The sequence below is a fragment of the Antennarius striatus genome, chromosome 16 (genome assembly GCF_040054535.1).
Source record: "Antennarius striatus isolate MH-2024 chromosome 16, ASM4005453v1, whole genome shotgun sequence".
In the NCBI taxonomy this organism is placed as follows: domain Eukaryota; kingdom Metazoa; phylum Chordata; class Actinopteri; order Lophiiformes; family Antennariidae; genus Antennarius; species Antennarius striatus.
The window spans coordinates 1,808,067-1,821,571 of record NC_090791.1 but is presented as its reverse complement, the minus strand read 5'-3'; the positions used below and the strand labels follow the sequence as shown (position 1 = coordinate 1,821,571).

Genomic DNA, 13,505 nt, shown 5'->3' with positions numbered 1-13,505 from the left:
TCAGCCCATTATAAAGCGAATCTGTTGGTGGGGAAAGTCTTCTCTCATTGGATGCTCAGCTAAAGCAAATCTGTGTAAACAAAGACCTCAGAAGTGAGGAATGGGCATAAATGACAACCGGAAAGATGATACACCTCAAAGGGGCTTTTAATCTTTTACAACAAGGACATCTAGAACCAAGCAATTAAAGACCCACGTAAACTAAAAGAAGGAAGTCGTGTGAAAATGGGGTCAATCAGAATCAATCAGGTTGTGTTTTCAAATCCCATTACCTGATTAGTACAGACTGCTGCCCCCTGCTGCTGTGGAGGTTAGCTTCCAATGAAGAACATGATGCTGCTGGTTTAGTTTTGTTGTTTTTATTTATGTCGGTCTTATTTGGGTAAATAAATAAAGTTGACCAATTAATCGGTATAAATTGGCTTTCGTTAGAGGTGGGGTTAAATTCCATTAAAATTTAAGTAAATCATTGCAAATAATTAGAATAAAAACCATTCTGTTTGGGACCTAAAGATATTGAAACTTCAGTTCTGACTGGCTGGAGGGGGTTTCAGATGTTCCACACATCAGGCTGCTTCGTGTTCTGGTAGAACAGAACCCAATTCTCTTATGTCTGAGGGATGAACAATGAAACCTCATTATATTTAAAACAAGACAGTGTTAGAAGTAATTACAGGAGGCACGACGCAGCACAAAGGTCGGACTCCAGCTGGGGATGAACCCGTTTTATAACAATCACTGCGGATGATTGACAGACGCGCTTCATTTAAGAAGGTCAGTGCCGAGCGACCCACTCGAGGATGCTTCATCAGGCGTTCTGTTCGGGTACTGAGGAGTCAAGATGAGATCACACGGTCCATGATTGCATTTTCTTTCTCACTTATGACGGGTGTTAGCATCTGGAATCTGATACTTAGATCGTATTTAGGGTACTGGAGTTTCTTTCATTGTCTCAAGTTTACTAAAAAGATTATTTATTATGGGAAGTTATCCCAAAAAAATTCTGGAAAGTTTCTTCAATAAACAAGAAATTTCAGATTGATTCCTCCAACAAAACAAGAACATGACCATATTGTTCAAAGTTGTTATGGAGTTTCAGGAGATTTAATCATTTCCAAATCAAGACATTGAACAGTTGAGAGATTCACCTGGTTTGATGTGAAGCGGGAAAATATTTATCTTTGCGTCTTAAGCCACGCCCACCTCTCACATGAACCTGATGACTTTTCGTTAGCTTCCCAGTGACGTTAGGTGATGATCCTACATTCATGCTGTGGTTTCAGGGTCTCCTTTTGTACGTGATTCAGCTCCCGCTCTATTAGTGGAGGCAGAACTGATGACCAGAGGGAACTGTTGAATGCAGCTCATCAGTTCGCCGCCGAAACGCTCAGAATTATTCAAGATCATCAGGGAGGCTTCAGTAACAACAACCAGCTTCTGAAATGCCTGGGAATCCGCTGAGACTCTCCATAGCTGGTCACAGAATGGATTCAGTCGATTCCATGTATGCTTTTGAGATTTTGAGCTGCCAAACAATCAATCAGTCCATCTGGGATTAAAAGAAACTGAGAGGCAATGTCGTGAAGGTGACGCGTATCTAATCGGAGTCCCGCCCGGTTCCCGTCGACCAGCTCCGAGGGGCCATGGGAACCACAGAGCAGTCCAGGTGATAAGCAGCCGCCACACCTGAGAATGCAAACACTCCGGATGCCACTCCGAGAACTCGTATAATGACATCAAATCACAGAGGCGGTCTGTGGGAGCTCCTCTTACCTGGCACCCCGAGGGACCTCCTACCTGATTGGTACCTGACGACAGGGTCGGGTTGTGGTGCCTGCAGGTCGACTATCCCACTGACAATATTCCACGTCAGTGGGGAGTCATGACAGAATTACAGACTTACATACGTCATCCCCCCAGGGGTTTCCATGTCCGCCCTGGGGCATCTTCCTTCTTTGATGTGCCCACAAAAACCCCAACAGGAAGGCATCCAGGTGGCGTCCTATCAGACGTCCATACCGCATCATCTGACTCCTGTTGATGTGACGGATTGGCTGCTGTAATCCGAGATTCCCCAAGATGTCCGGACTCCTTGCGTCATCTCTAAGGCGGAGCCACGGGAAGAAACTCATTGCATTGTGGTATCTGTACCACCCCTTCAGGTTAGGGCTAACTTTAGTCGAGTTTGCCTTGAACAATCGTCACAACTTTCAGGTTTGGCCAGAAAATTTTGATGTTCATCAGTAACATCCTGAAGAAGATTGTCATCAAAGATTGCAGACAGAGAGGAATACTGACCCTAACCCTAACCTTGACCCTAATTCTAACACTGACTGTAATCCTGGCCCTAAGCTTAACTCTAACTTTAACCCTGACAGTAAAACTTACTCTACTTCTGACTCTATCCCAACTCTAACTCTGATCCTGACCCTACTTCGAACCCTAATCCTAACCCTGATCCTAACCCAACCCTAACGTAAACATCACCCTGACCCTGACCTTAACCCAAACTCTAACCCTAACCCTGACCCTAACCTTAACCCTAAACCTCACCCTGACCCTAACCTTAACCCTAAACCTCACCCTGACCCTAACCCAAACTCTAACTCTAAACGTAACCCTGACCTCAGCGACAAATAAATGATTTTTGGCTCTTTTCTGGTATTTTAATAGCTGTCAGAGCAGAAATATAATGTCCAACAATAGACTGCTTATAAAATGTACAGCCCTGCCTGGAGTTCAGCTGGAAACTGGAGTGAGTGCTCATGAAATTCTCCAGTCGGTGGATCGCCAAAGGCCATTAGGCAGCTAACAGGAGAAAGCAGAGATGTCATTACCAAGATCCTCTTTTGGCTCAGTGTTCGCCCACTCCTTATCATTCACGTCTGACTCATCGGTTTATGCAGAACCACAACTAAGGGTTTAATAGCTGAGAGTCAAAGAGCCCATCCCACTCCGAGATGTGACGCTTTGTGTGTCGGTGGACTTGTACTTGATGAGGCCCAGAAATCATCTCTCTGGTGCGCCGATCACAGGAAGCCGTTTAATGAGGCTCACGTTCCATTGGGTGACGACTCGGGCGGAAGCAGAGACTCCGACCTGCTGGCTTGCCCTTTGGACTCTTAACCAATTTGCCATTTTGTAACGCGGGTAGCGGTTGCAGTGAAGGCAGGCAAAAGCGACACTGGTGCGGTTCATTCCCTGTAGTACCGTTTCCATTCTGCACATCGATGGTACACGATGTCATTAAAATGTAACACAGGAGCTACAGCGATGAGTCTGCCTGCAGAGTTCGGACCGGATAATTGGATGACTCGTTTTGACCATTCCCAGTAGATCCTTGACTAAAAAGTTCTTGCGAATCAAAGCTGGAAAATAATGACTTTCTAAAACTGATTTTGGACCATAAAGATTGTATCAAGAACAAAGTGAGGCTTTGACCTTCTGTCAGGTCTCACTGACCAGCAGAGCACATGGGAACCATTCCCGGGTCTGAACCTGGAGATGTTTGGATGACTCCTGATCTACCGGTCGGGCGAGGAGGGAGGGCACTCCTCTGAAAACAACACAACGGAAAAGAAAGTAAAGAAAATTTTAAACTTCGACGACCTACAGGAGACAAGACGACGCAACGACGGCAGAAGAAGAGGTCCAGCCAATCGAGTCCAGCTCCAGGAAGCTGGGCTCAGACGTCGTTCGTTCTCCTCGAGGAATTAAAATCTATCCGTTGTTTTTTTTTTTTTATCACAGTGGTATCTCTGTTTACTGTTCCCTCTCCGGACGCTTTATCGGACCTGTTTAAGAAGTTACCGGAGGAAGAGTTACACAACACCTCGGATGGAAAAAACTCCATCCGTCCCTCACACCGTTAGCGTCCGTTAAAAATGAGCAGAAGAAGAGGTGATTAAAGTTTGAATCAGATCCAGTTAAATGATGAATCTGGCTTCGGTTCTTGGTTTATGTGAGATGTTTAACTCGTCAGTGAACGTCCAGAACCTTTACAATCGAGTGACGGATTAATACAGAACACAAAAAGACGTAAATCGGGTTTTATTTGACTAGAAAGACAAAAGAGAGTTGTTTTCATGAGCTTAGATGGAATTTAAATTCCATGAGATGCAGAATGAATCATCATCTGACACACACACACACACACACACACACACACACACACACACACACACACACACACACACACACACACACACACTCTCACAGCAGCAGATGGGCCGATCATCCCTGCTGTCATGACAATTGAACCGCCGGCGGTGGCGATGGCGTCCTTTGGAGGGAAACCACGGCGACGCCATAACGGTTTGTGAGACTGACAGTTTGACAGGTGACGATCGATCGATCGGTGACACGATCAATACATCTGAATAGATGGAGGCAGAGCAGGAACCTCTAACCACTTCTTCCTTCTTCCTCCTCGGCAGCTATAAAAAGAATTGGAAGCGGGAATCTTTATGACTTTTATTATTGCTTTTCTAGAACCTGCTGTGACGACAGAGGAGACAGAACACGGAAAAACATAAAGACTGAGGCTGGATTTCAGCACCGTCACCTCCCTGTGTCGTTGAATTCAATTCTCTTATACTTCTATGGAGATATTGAAACTCTATTGATCCATCGTTGGGATAATGATGATGATGATTCAGATCACCTGATGATTACAGTTCATGAATGGGGGGGGGGGAGTCGTCATGACGACTCCCGCTTTCGTTCTTGTTCTCATTCATGAGAAGTCCAGATGAGAATTGACCTTTTAAACCCAACCATCCAGCTGGGAATGACCAACTGGTTCCTTCACAATAAAAGCACCGCTGTTCTATTATAATGAAGCTTCAGCGGCAGATTGCGATCATTTATGTTACGATATTTTCTTATATTGCCAGCTGATTGGTTGACCTGAGTGTAAACAAAGACATTTTAGAAGCCAACAAAGTTTCTGAATTGATCCGGTGATGATATTACGCTCACAAATAAAAGCATCATAAATTACGATGAAGCCAGAAAACTGGTTGATTGTTTCTTTTTATTGTGGTGACCGTAAAGAAAAACAACTTAAATGTTTCAAGATAGTGATAAAAAAAAAAAAAATAAAAAAGAAGAAAAAATAATAACATCCAACTGGAAATAAATCAGAGTCCATAAAAACATGAGGGGCAGGAGAGGGGGAGGAGAGAGGAAGAGCAAGGGGAGGAGCCAATCAGAGACAGGTGAGGTCCATCAGGTAATCACTGGGGAGGGAAGACTAAAAGGAGCCAGGAGACACGGGTGAGGAAGAGGAAGAGGAAGAGGGAGACGAGGAGGATCAGGACTGCTGGACTCGACCCAAACAGGTCAGTTTTTAGTGGATTTACTTCAGTTTCTTTCTTTTTTCACGGATAAATCTGTCCAACGACATCAAAGCCGACTCCCATTGGTGGAGGGGACCTAATAGACCACGTGACGCGTTCCGATTAACGAACCCTTTAACGAACGGAGGCTTTAATGACCGGATCGCTGCTTGAGTTCGTTCAGCTGAAACCGAAGCTGCTAATTGGCGCCATTAGAAACGCAGAAAGTCATTTCCGGTGCGTTTCCCGCGCGGAGCCGCTTTGCCTTAAAGAGGTGGTTCATTCTAACGAGGCTGCACACCGGAAGTTGGAGATTAAGATAAGAATAAATTTTATATCCGAGCGTTCTGGAGTGTGTGCGCGCGAGCACGCGCACACACACACTTGCGCGTGCACGCACCATAGGATTCCTCACCCCCCCCCCCCCCGGCTGTGTGCAGCGGGCTGAGCCGTTTCCTAGTTACAGCGGAGAGACGGAGCGACCTGCAGCCCCAGCCCGGCAGACGGAGGCAGGAGCGGAACCGGATCGGAACCGGATCGGAACCGGATCGGAACCGGAGCGGAACCGGAGCGGATCGCATCCCGGCCGGGGCTCACGCGACCTACCGGGGGATTCACCGGGCGCACGCGCGCTGCTCTCACGTGGTTTCCTCGTTCTAAACCCGCCGGACGGCCGAGGGGTCGAGGCTCCGCTGCAGGTGAGTTCACACTGTTGGGACTTTTACACACACACACACACACACACACACCTCTACCTCATCCACCCCCCCATTCTTCCTTTAACGTCCGCTCCATGAAGCTGAAGCCGCGGCGGGGATGTGAACGGACCACCAGGGGCTCGGATCCAAAAACAGGTTTAGATTGCCATCTCTCTTCTTTTCTTTTGGGGGGGGGGGGTCTAAATGACAGATGCAGAATGATTGGGTTTAATTTAAAGCCAACTGGACCCACAATTCTGTTTTAACAGATGCAAAAACAATGTGGATTTTAAAAATGACCATGACAGAACTTCAGATGGAGACTAGAATAAATCACAGCTTTCATTCTTTGGTGTTTTTACATCTCATAAATATAATATAGCTGTCGTTTTGGTGTTTTTACGTCATATATTTATATATATAATATATATATAAATTGTTGTCTCCTGGTGATTCTTCATGTCTGTCCTGACTGAGTTTCCGTTTGTCCTGCTGTGTGAAGGGGTCACCGGGTGACGGATGTGGTGGTTGATGTTCTATTTATGGTTTTCCAGTGATTCATGAATGTATCTATTGGGTTTATTTACCCCCCCCCCCCACTGATGGTCCGTCTGTAAAGGAATGAGGCGTTTAGTTCGGTTTGACCCAATCGGAGATGTTCATCAGAGGGTCAGACGCTTCTGAACATCCGGCGATCGGATGAGTGTGATCGGATGTCCGTCCAACCAGCGAGTGTGTCTGTGTGGTCAGAAGGGGCGGAGCTGGAGCAGGAAGTGAGTTTTGGTGCTGAAGCTGAGTGGGTTTGGAGATGGAAGGGAACCTGAACGCATAACAAACAAAATATTGAAAAAACGAGATCGGCTGAACCTCCGATCGGATTTATAGTCGCTCTAAATCAATATATACATCCGACATCCTGAGCCTCAAACCTGCATCTGTTTATTCAGCGTGAACAAAAGCCATTCAGAGGCACTTGTGATGCTCACACACACACACACACACACACACACACTGTTGGATCTCTGCCCACGCTCCTACTGAACAAGTGGTCAACAGGCGAGAACAGCTGGAGGATCAGCTGATTGAGACGATGAATCAGCTGATCGGTTATCGGGAGTCGATCAATATTTGAAGTTTCAGGTTCAGCTTGTCGACTCCTATTCAGTGTTTCCTGTTAACGTTATTGATTAAAACCGATTGATCCTTTCTCTGGACTTGACCGGTTTCTTCTGGACCCCCGCTGGTCTTTTGTGAATCTGAGTTGTTTGTTTGTCGTCCTGCAAACAAACAAACAAATCTTTGCTATAATTAAAGCGAAACCACAACTTTTTATTTTTCCACGCACATTCTTCCTGCATGTTGACCTTTGACCCAGCGCGTCGTCGCCTTGGCGACCTCACCGCTTCTCAGCGGAGGCGTTGGCTGTCACGGATGATGATGATGATGGGCTAACGATGAGAAACGAGACCAAGACGAATGAAACGCGTCCGTCTGGCTCAGCCTTCAGCCTTTGTTGTGAATCGGAACGGTTCTCCTGCGTCACGCGACTCGCCGCTGTTGACTCAACCACTCGGCTCGGCGTTCACTTTGCCTTCAAGGTGAGAAAACACAAAAGAACTCCACAAACAAGCGGTCGTGTCGGGCTCCTTATCCGCGATTCTGACCTCCAGCCTCGAACCGGTACGACCGGCTTCACGGCCCGGACGGCGTACGAGAAATGAACCGCGACGGAACAATTTGTACTATTTTCCCCACATGAGGTAAAATCCGCAAATAATTTTTTTTGTTATCCAAAGAGAAAATGTGCTCTGAAACGGAATATTTCATCCCATAATTCGATCAGCATTCAAAGCGTTTCTTAACGTCTTTTCCAAAACCTGAATTTTTTTAGCTATGAAAAATCGAAAGCTAGCATAGTTGGCTAATTAATCGCTTTAATGTATTCTGATGCTTGACTTTTATACTTTTAAGTGGCCGAATGTAGTGGAGAGTCTTTGTCATTAAAATTTATTTGCTTTCATTTTGCACTATTTTTTTTTTTTTTTAAATTAGCAGCTAAATGCTAAAATGTTAGCAAAACCTTTCAATTTTTGCGTTTTTTTTTCTGAAAATATCATCCTGGGATTGAAAATTTCAAGTTTTTGCGCAAATTTAATAAATTATTTTTATTGTTGCTATTTTATATATTTTTGGTTAATATAAAATCCATCAGATGTATAAAGTATACTTCTTCTATTCTAGTTGAGCGTCATACTTCCCTCTTGGCATGAAGTTAACCTCAGGTCGGTCCTGAGAAGTGCTCATTGCTCCCGTTTTTAAACTGGACACCTGAACGCATCACGTTAAACGCTGCGGACCTTTTGCGTGGCCGGACGCCGGGCTGACCTTTGTGATGGATGCTCGCCTCGGCGGCGGCCGACAGCTGCCTTGTTGACATTTCTGCTGCAGCAGGAAGCTGCAGTCAAACATTTCCTCACCTGCGGCTCGACGGGTTGATGCCCGTTTGTTTCTGCTGGGTAAATTTATTCTGGCCTTTGTTGCCGCTCTTGTTTGCTCACAGCAACTTTAGCCTCGCTGATACAATGAGCCTCGCTGGTAAGGTATTGGTCCTGTATAAACATTTCGTAGCTGTTGGCTAACAACACGATGTCGTTAAAAATGTTATTTGTGCCACACCTGCATCTGTCAGCCAATTGGAAAGCGTTTTTTTTTTCCATGTAGAGTGGGATGATTGGACTTCCGATGCAAACGGCTGACTTGGCTAATTTTGACATTCATCCTCATCCTCCCTTTTTTTATTTTTTTTTGTGCTGAGGCGGGAATTCGCTGAATATTTGCTTTAGTTCAAACTTCCCAGAATCGAGGTCTGATTTTAGATAAGGCTGCGTTCACCTTCAGCGCGGTTCTCAGGGGTCACATGACCACTTCTGGGAAACCTAAAGAAGCTGACTGGTCCCTGAATGAGTCAGAACCGATGCCCTGCCGGCGCGGCGTCGATGTCCTTGTGGTTGAGATGCAACCGAGGGGGAAAAATGTGCGTCGCACAAACGGTAGAAAAACAGTTTGAACAGCGACTGTTTCGCCTCGGTTAACGGCGAAGAAAGGTCGTCATGTGATGCCGAGAGTCTGGATCCCTGAGGAGTCCTGCAGTGGAGAATCCTGCCTCTACCATGGTCCTTGTTCAGAGGAAGAGGAGGAGGACGAGGGTAGGGAAGAGTCTCGTTCTCCCGCCACGTGTTGTCAGTTATTGCAATCTCTTTGATTTACAACACCCGTGTCTGGGTTTTCTCTTTCTCTGGTTACCATGGAGATCTAAATTGCCAAATCGAAGGTGAAATGCCTGCAATCACCAGAAATGGGAGATATTGAGAAATGATTCATGCGACCTTGTGCTAAAATCAATGAGTTTAGAGCTTGTAAAACCAGAAAAACTGTTTTCTTATCTTTTTTTTTTTTAAATTGAAGTCCAGCTCGGTGCTGAAGCTTTTCACAATGGAGACAATACAGACGACAACCTTTCAGTCTGTTTGGCTCTTATCAGCGAGCGCCGGCGCATCTGGATTTTTCTCACCAACTCCATTTAAATGAGATGCTTGGAAATATTTCCAGTATGGAAAGATTTTTTTGTGTGTGTCCCAATCAATGCTGGTTATCCATGTAAACATGGATGATGTGGTGTGAAATCGTATGTTCTGAAGGTGCATCATGGGTATTCGTTAACTTCAGTGTTAGTTGGAATGCTGGGGGTTAGCTTAGCGAGAAGATCATTGTGCTGTGCGGCGACGGCACTACCCACTGCGCCACCATGCCGCCCCAGAACTACATTCTTCTTTAATTTAAGATTTTAAGTTTCTGGTGTTTAGATTTGCGTAGTTTAGCACATAGCCAGCTAGCTAAGGTAACGGGCTAATATAAGAATAGTCTAAAAACTTTTTTTTTCTTGTAGATTTTAATGTAAGTGTTTAGCTAACATTTGCTAAATGGCTTTAGATATTGTAAGACATCACCATGTAGCATTGTTTTCCAATTTTGGCATCTTGCATTGATCTGAAAGGGGAAAGTTGGTCATTTTTGCCATGTGGTGTCGTGTTAGCAAGCTAGCATTTTCAGAGTGGAACTAAAACTGTAGGCATTGTTAACATGAAACTGGCTAACGCTATATCTGACAAATTTTATTGTTAAAATTTGTGACATTTAGCAACACTACGTCTCATTAAAGCAGTGACAATATTGTGTGTGGCGGACATGGCTAAAGTTGCTATGCCCAAATACTGTTAGCAGCATTAGCTTGAAGTAAAGCTCGACTTTAGATGGTTTTTCAATCATTAACATTTTGTGACGGTTGGGGGATGGAAGCTGCCGGCTGCCAAGAGTCTCTCCAATAGGATTCTACTTCATACTAACCAGAATGCTACTGGGTTGCTAATGACTTGTCGATTGCTGGCATCGACCATGTGTGGGAACACACTTGTTTAATTTGTCTGCTGTATCAATTGCACCAAATATAGCTCTGAAAGTCGAATCAATTTGGCTGCAAACATCCATCTTGACCGGCGTTAATTGTTTCCTGTCTGGCTCATTTCATATCAAAGCCTGTCTCGTCTGCTTTCCATCTTTTTATCTGTTTCTGCCAGCCGTCCTGACGCTTGTATTTTGCCATTTCCTGTTTTACTTTAAAAATATACATAAATGATCGTATGAAAAGCTGCTGATAGGTTATTCAAGTAATGATCCGCAGAGCTGATGGCTTTTGTCCCTGAATAGTCATTGCCGGAGTCTGGTCTCCAACTGATTTTGGAGATTTCATTGTCTTGCATTGGGTTCTAATTGATTTCTATCTTCTGACAGACGTCACGGGGAGGAGCTAAGGCGGCAGGAGGACAAAGACCTCATCCGTTGGCATCGTATTACTTCACTTGATTGGCATGATGGATGGATTATTGGGAAACGACTCCTTTCCAAACCCTTCGCCTGGACTCTCTTCGTTTCTGCAGACGTTGAACACCAGCGACGTCAACGGGACGCTGTCCAACTCCACCTCCAACAACACCTTCCCTGGAAACGGGACTGATCACTACATCGATCCCGTCATAGGAATCCTCAGTCCAATCATGTACATGGTGGTTTGCATCATTGGTCTGGGCGGGAACACTCTGGTGATTCACATCGTGCTGCGCTACTCCAAGATGGAGTCGGTGACCAACATCTACATCCTCAACCTGGCCATCGCCGATGAGCTCTTCATGTTCAGTTTGCCTTTCCTGGCGGCTCAGAACACCCTGGACACCTGGCCGTTTGGCTCCTTCATGTGCCGCCTGGTCATGACGGTCGACTCCATCAATCAGTTCACCAGCATCTTCTGCCTGACTGTGATGAGCGTCGACCGCTACCTGGCGGTGGTCCACCCAATTAGCTCGACGAAATTTCGCCGCCCTCTAGTGGCCAAAATGGTGAACGTCACCATCTGGGCGTCATCGTTTCTGGTTATCCTGCCAGTGGTCATCTTTGCTAACGTCCCGGAAGAGGGAGGCACCTGTAACATTGTCTGGCCACACCCACCTGAGAAATGGCAGGCGGGCTTCATCATGTACACCTCCGTACTCGGATTTTTCTTCCCCCTCCTGGTCATCTGCCTCTGCTATTTGTTCATTGTCATCAAGGTCCGCAGCTCGGGTAAAAAAGTCTTCGCCACCTCGACGAGACGAAGGAAGTCGGAGAGGAGGGTGACTCTCATGGTCGTGATCGTTGTTGCAGTATTTGTCGTGTGCTGGCTGCCGTTCTACGCCCTCAACATCGCCAACGTGGTGGAGCCTTTGCCCGTAGAACATCACGGTCTTTACTTTTTTGTCGTAGCGCTCGGCTACGCCAACAGTTGCGCCAACCCCTTCATCTACGCCTTCCTATCAGACAACTTCAAGAGGGGTTTCCGGAAAGCCCTCTGCCGCTCCACGAGAAAGGTCGACAACCACGAGTTGACGGATCGCCAGCAACAGGAAGAGGGCAGGGCGGCGCTGATGCCCAGAGAGAGCCTGAGACGAGCCATCAGGGACGAAGAAGACGACGACGACGACGATGAAGACGAAGTCTCGGAAATGACCGAGATCTACAGGATTACCCAAAATGGAGTCGTTGGCTTCCAGACTCAGACCTTGCATGCGCCGACTCCGAGAGCCATGGAATTGGTGTCCCCAGACGAGAATGACGAAGCCGAGGACCTTACGGAGAACGACCCGGCCAGCGTTTCCACGGCAGCGGCACACCCGGCTACCGATGGAGCCAAAAACGAGAGCGTCAGAGCGTTGGCAGAGGACAACGTGGAACAGAACTCCTCAGAGGATTTAAGTTAGTGTCGGTTGGATGTTACAGGATCAGTGTTACAAAACGGATCGGCCTGATTCCGAGACACAACAGCTGCTAAGTGGAGAAAACTGAGAAAAGACTGGCCTCAGATTGGCTGATGCTTCTTAAGGAGTTACTAAACAGACTTGTTGTCTTTTGTGCACAGATGCATGGCTGAATGTACAAAGTTGAGCTTTTATTTGGCTTTATCTGATTGTAACCTTTTTAATCCACAACATGAGTTAATGAACTGGATTTTACCCTATTTAAGCTTTAGCAAACATTCACTTCTAGCATCAACACGTTAGCCGGACACGGGTGGCACAGCTAGTACGGTATGAGCGAGCACACGTTAGCTATTTTTGACTCACTTGATTATAACTCACTTTGTTTAACCCACTAAGTTATGTCTAACTCACCAGATTATCTGTTTAACAACTGTTCAATGGATTTGATCAAAAAAAGTAAAAGAACAATGAACTTTTTTACCAACTTCAGTGAGGTGTTTCCTTCATGTCGGGATTAAATTATTACTGCCGACCTTTCAGTTGTTTAATTGAAGACATTAACAGCCTGTCAGAATCTGACATTCCCTGAACTTGTCATTTTCAATACTGATGCTAATCTGACAAACATGGAACATTTCCATTAAATATGGAAATCAATATTTGACGTAATTCGAAACTGATGGGGACTTTTTGTTTTTTGTTTAAATGCTTTTCGGGGTTTGGAGTCCAAATTCATGATTTTTCGAACTTTAGAATAGAATTCTAATCTTTTTTCCAATCTGGTCTTCTGAGAGCTTCCTGGTGCAATCATCTGATCGTTTGTGTCACGTGACTGAAGATGTGCAAACGTTTCTAATTGGCTTTTAACATTGTTTTTCTTGCGTCCTGCACAACAATGAAACGCTTTCAGGAGAATATTTCCAGAAATTTCAGACAAACCTGGAATATAATCTATTGCATTGTGGGTAAACGTCACAGGGATTCTAAAGGAACGTTTGATTCTGTTGAATCAATTTTAAAACGACCCAAATTTAGACCCAACTCCAACCCATAGAGAAATGTCCACATCTCCAAACACATGCATCCTATAATTGGTTTGTTCCTTCGGCCTTTTTCATTTT

At 45.5% G+C, this 13,505-nt stretch overlaps 1 protein-coding gene across 2 annotated transcripts; it reads left to right on the top strand.

Moving 5' to 3' along the window:
* Positions 1-5,823: 5,823 nt before the first annotated feature.
* sstr3 (somatostatin receptor 3) lies at positions 5,824-12,890 on the top strand. Of its 2 annotated transcripts, none has more exons than XM_068336817.1 (2): positions 5,824-6,037; positions 10,886-12,890. In XM_068336817.1, exon 2 carries the CDS (start codon positions 10,963-10,965, stop codon positions 12,382-12,384), a length of 1,422 nt encoding a protein of 473 aa, XP_068192918.1. In that variant the 5' UTR covers positions 5,824-6,037; positions 10,886-10,962; the 3' UTR covers positions 12,385-12,890. The 2 variants fall into 2 exon arrangements, with proteins under 2 accessions (XP_068192918.1, XP_068192917.1); XM_068336816.1 differs by lacking the exon at positions 5,824-6,037 and adding an exon at positions 7,658-7,797.
* Positions 12,891-13,505: the final 615 nt, after the last annotated feature.

Coding starts and splice junctions, on each gene's coding strand:
- sstr3 (XM_068336817.1), top strand. CDS start 10,963: ATGATGGATGGATTATTGGGAAACGACTCCTTTCCAAACCCTTCGCCT.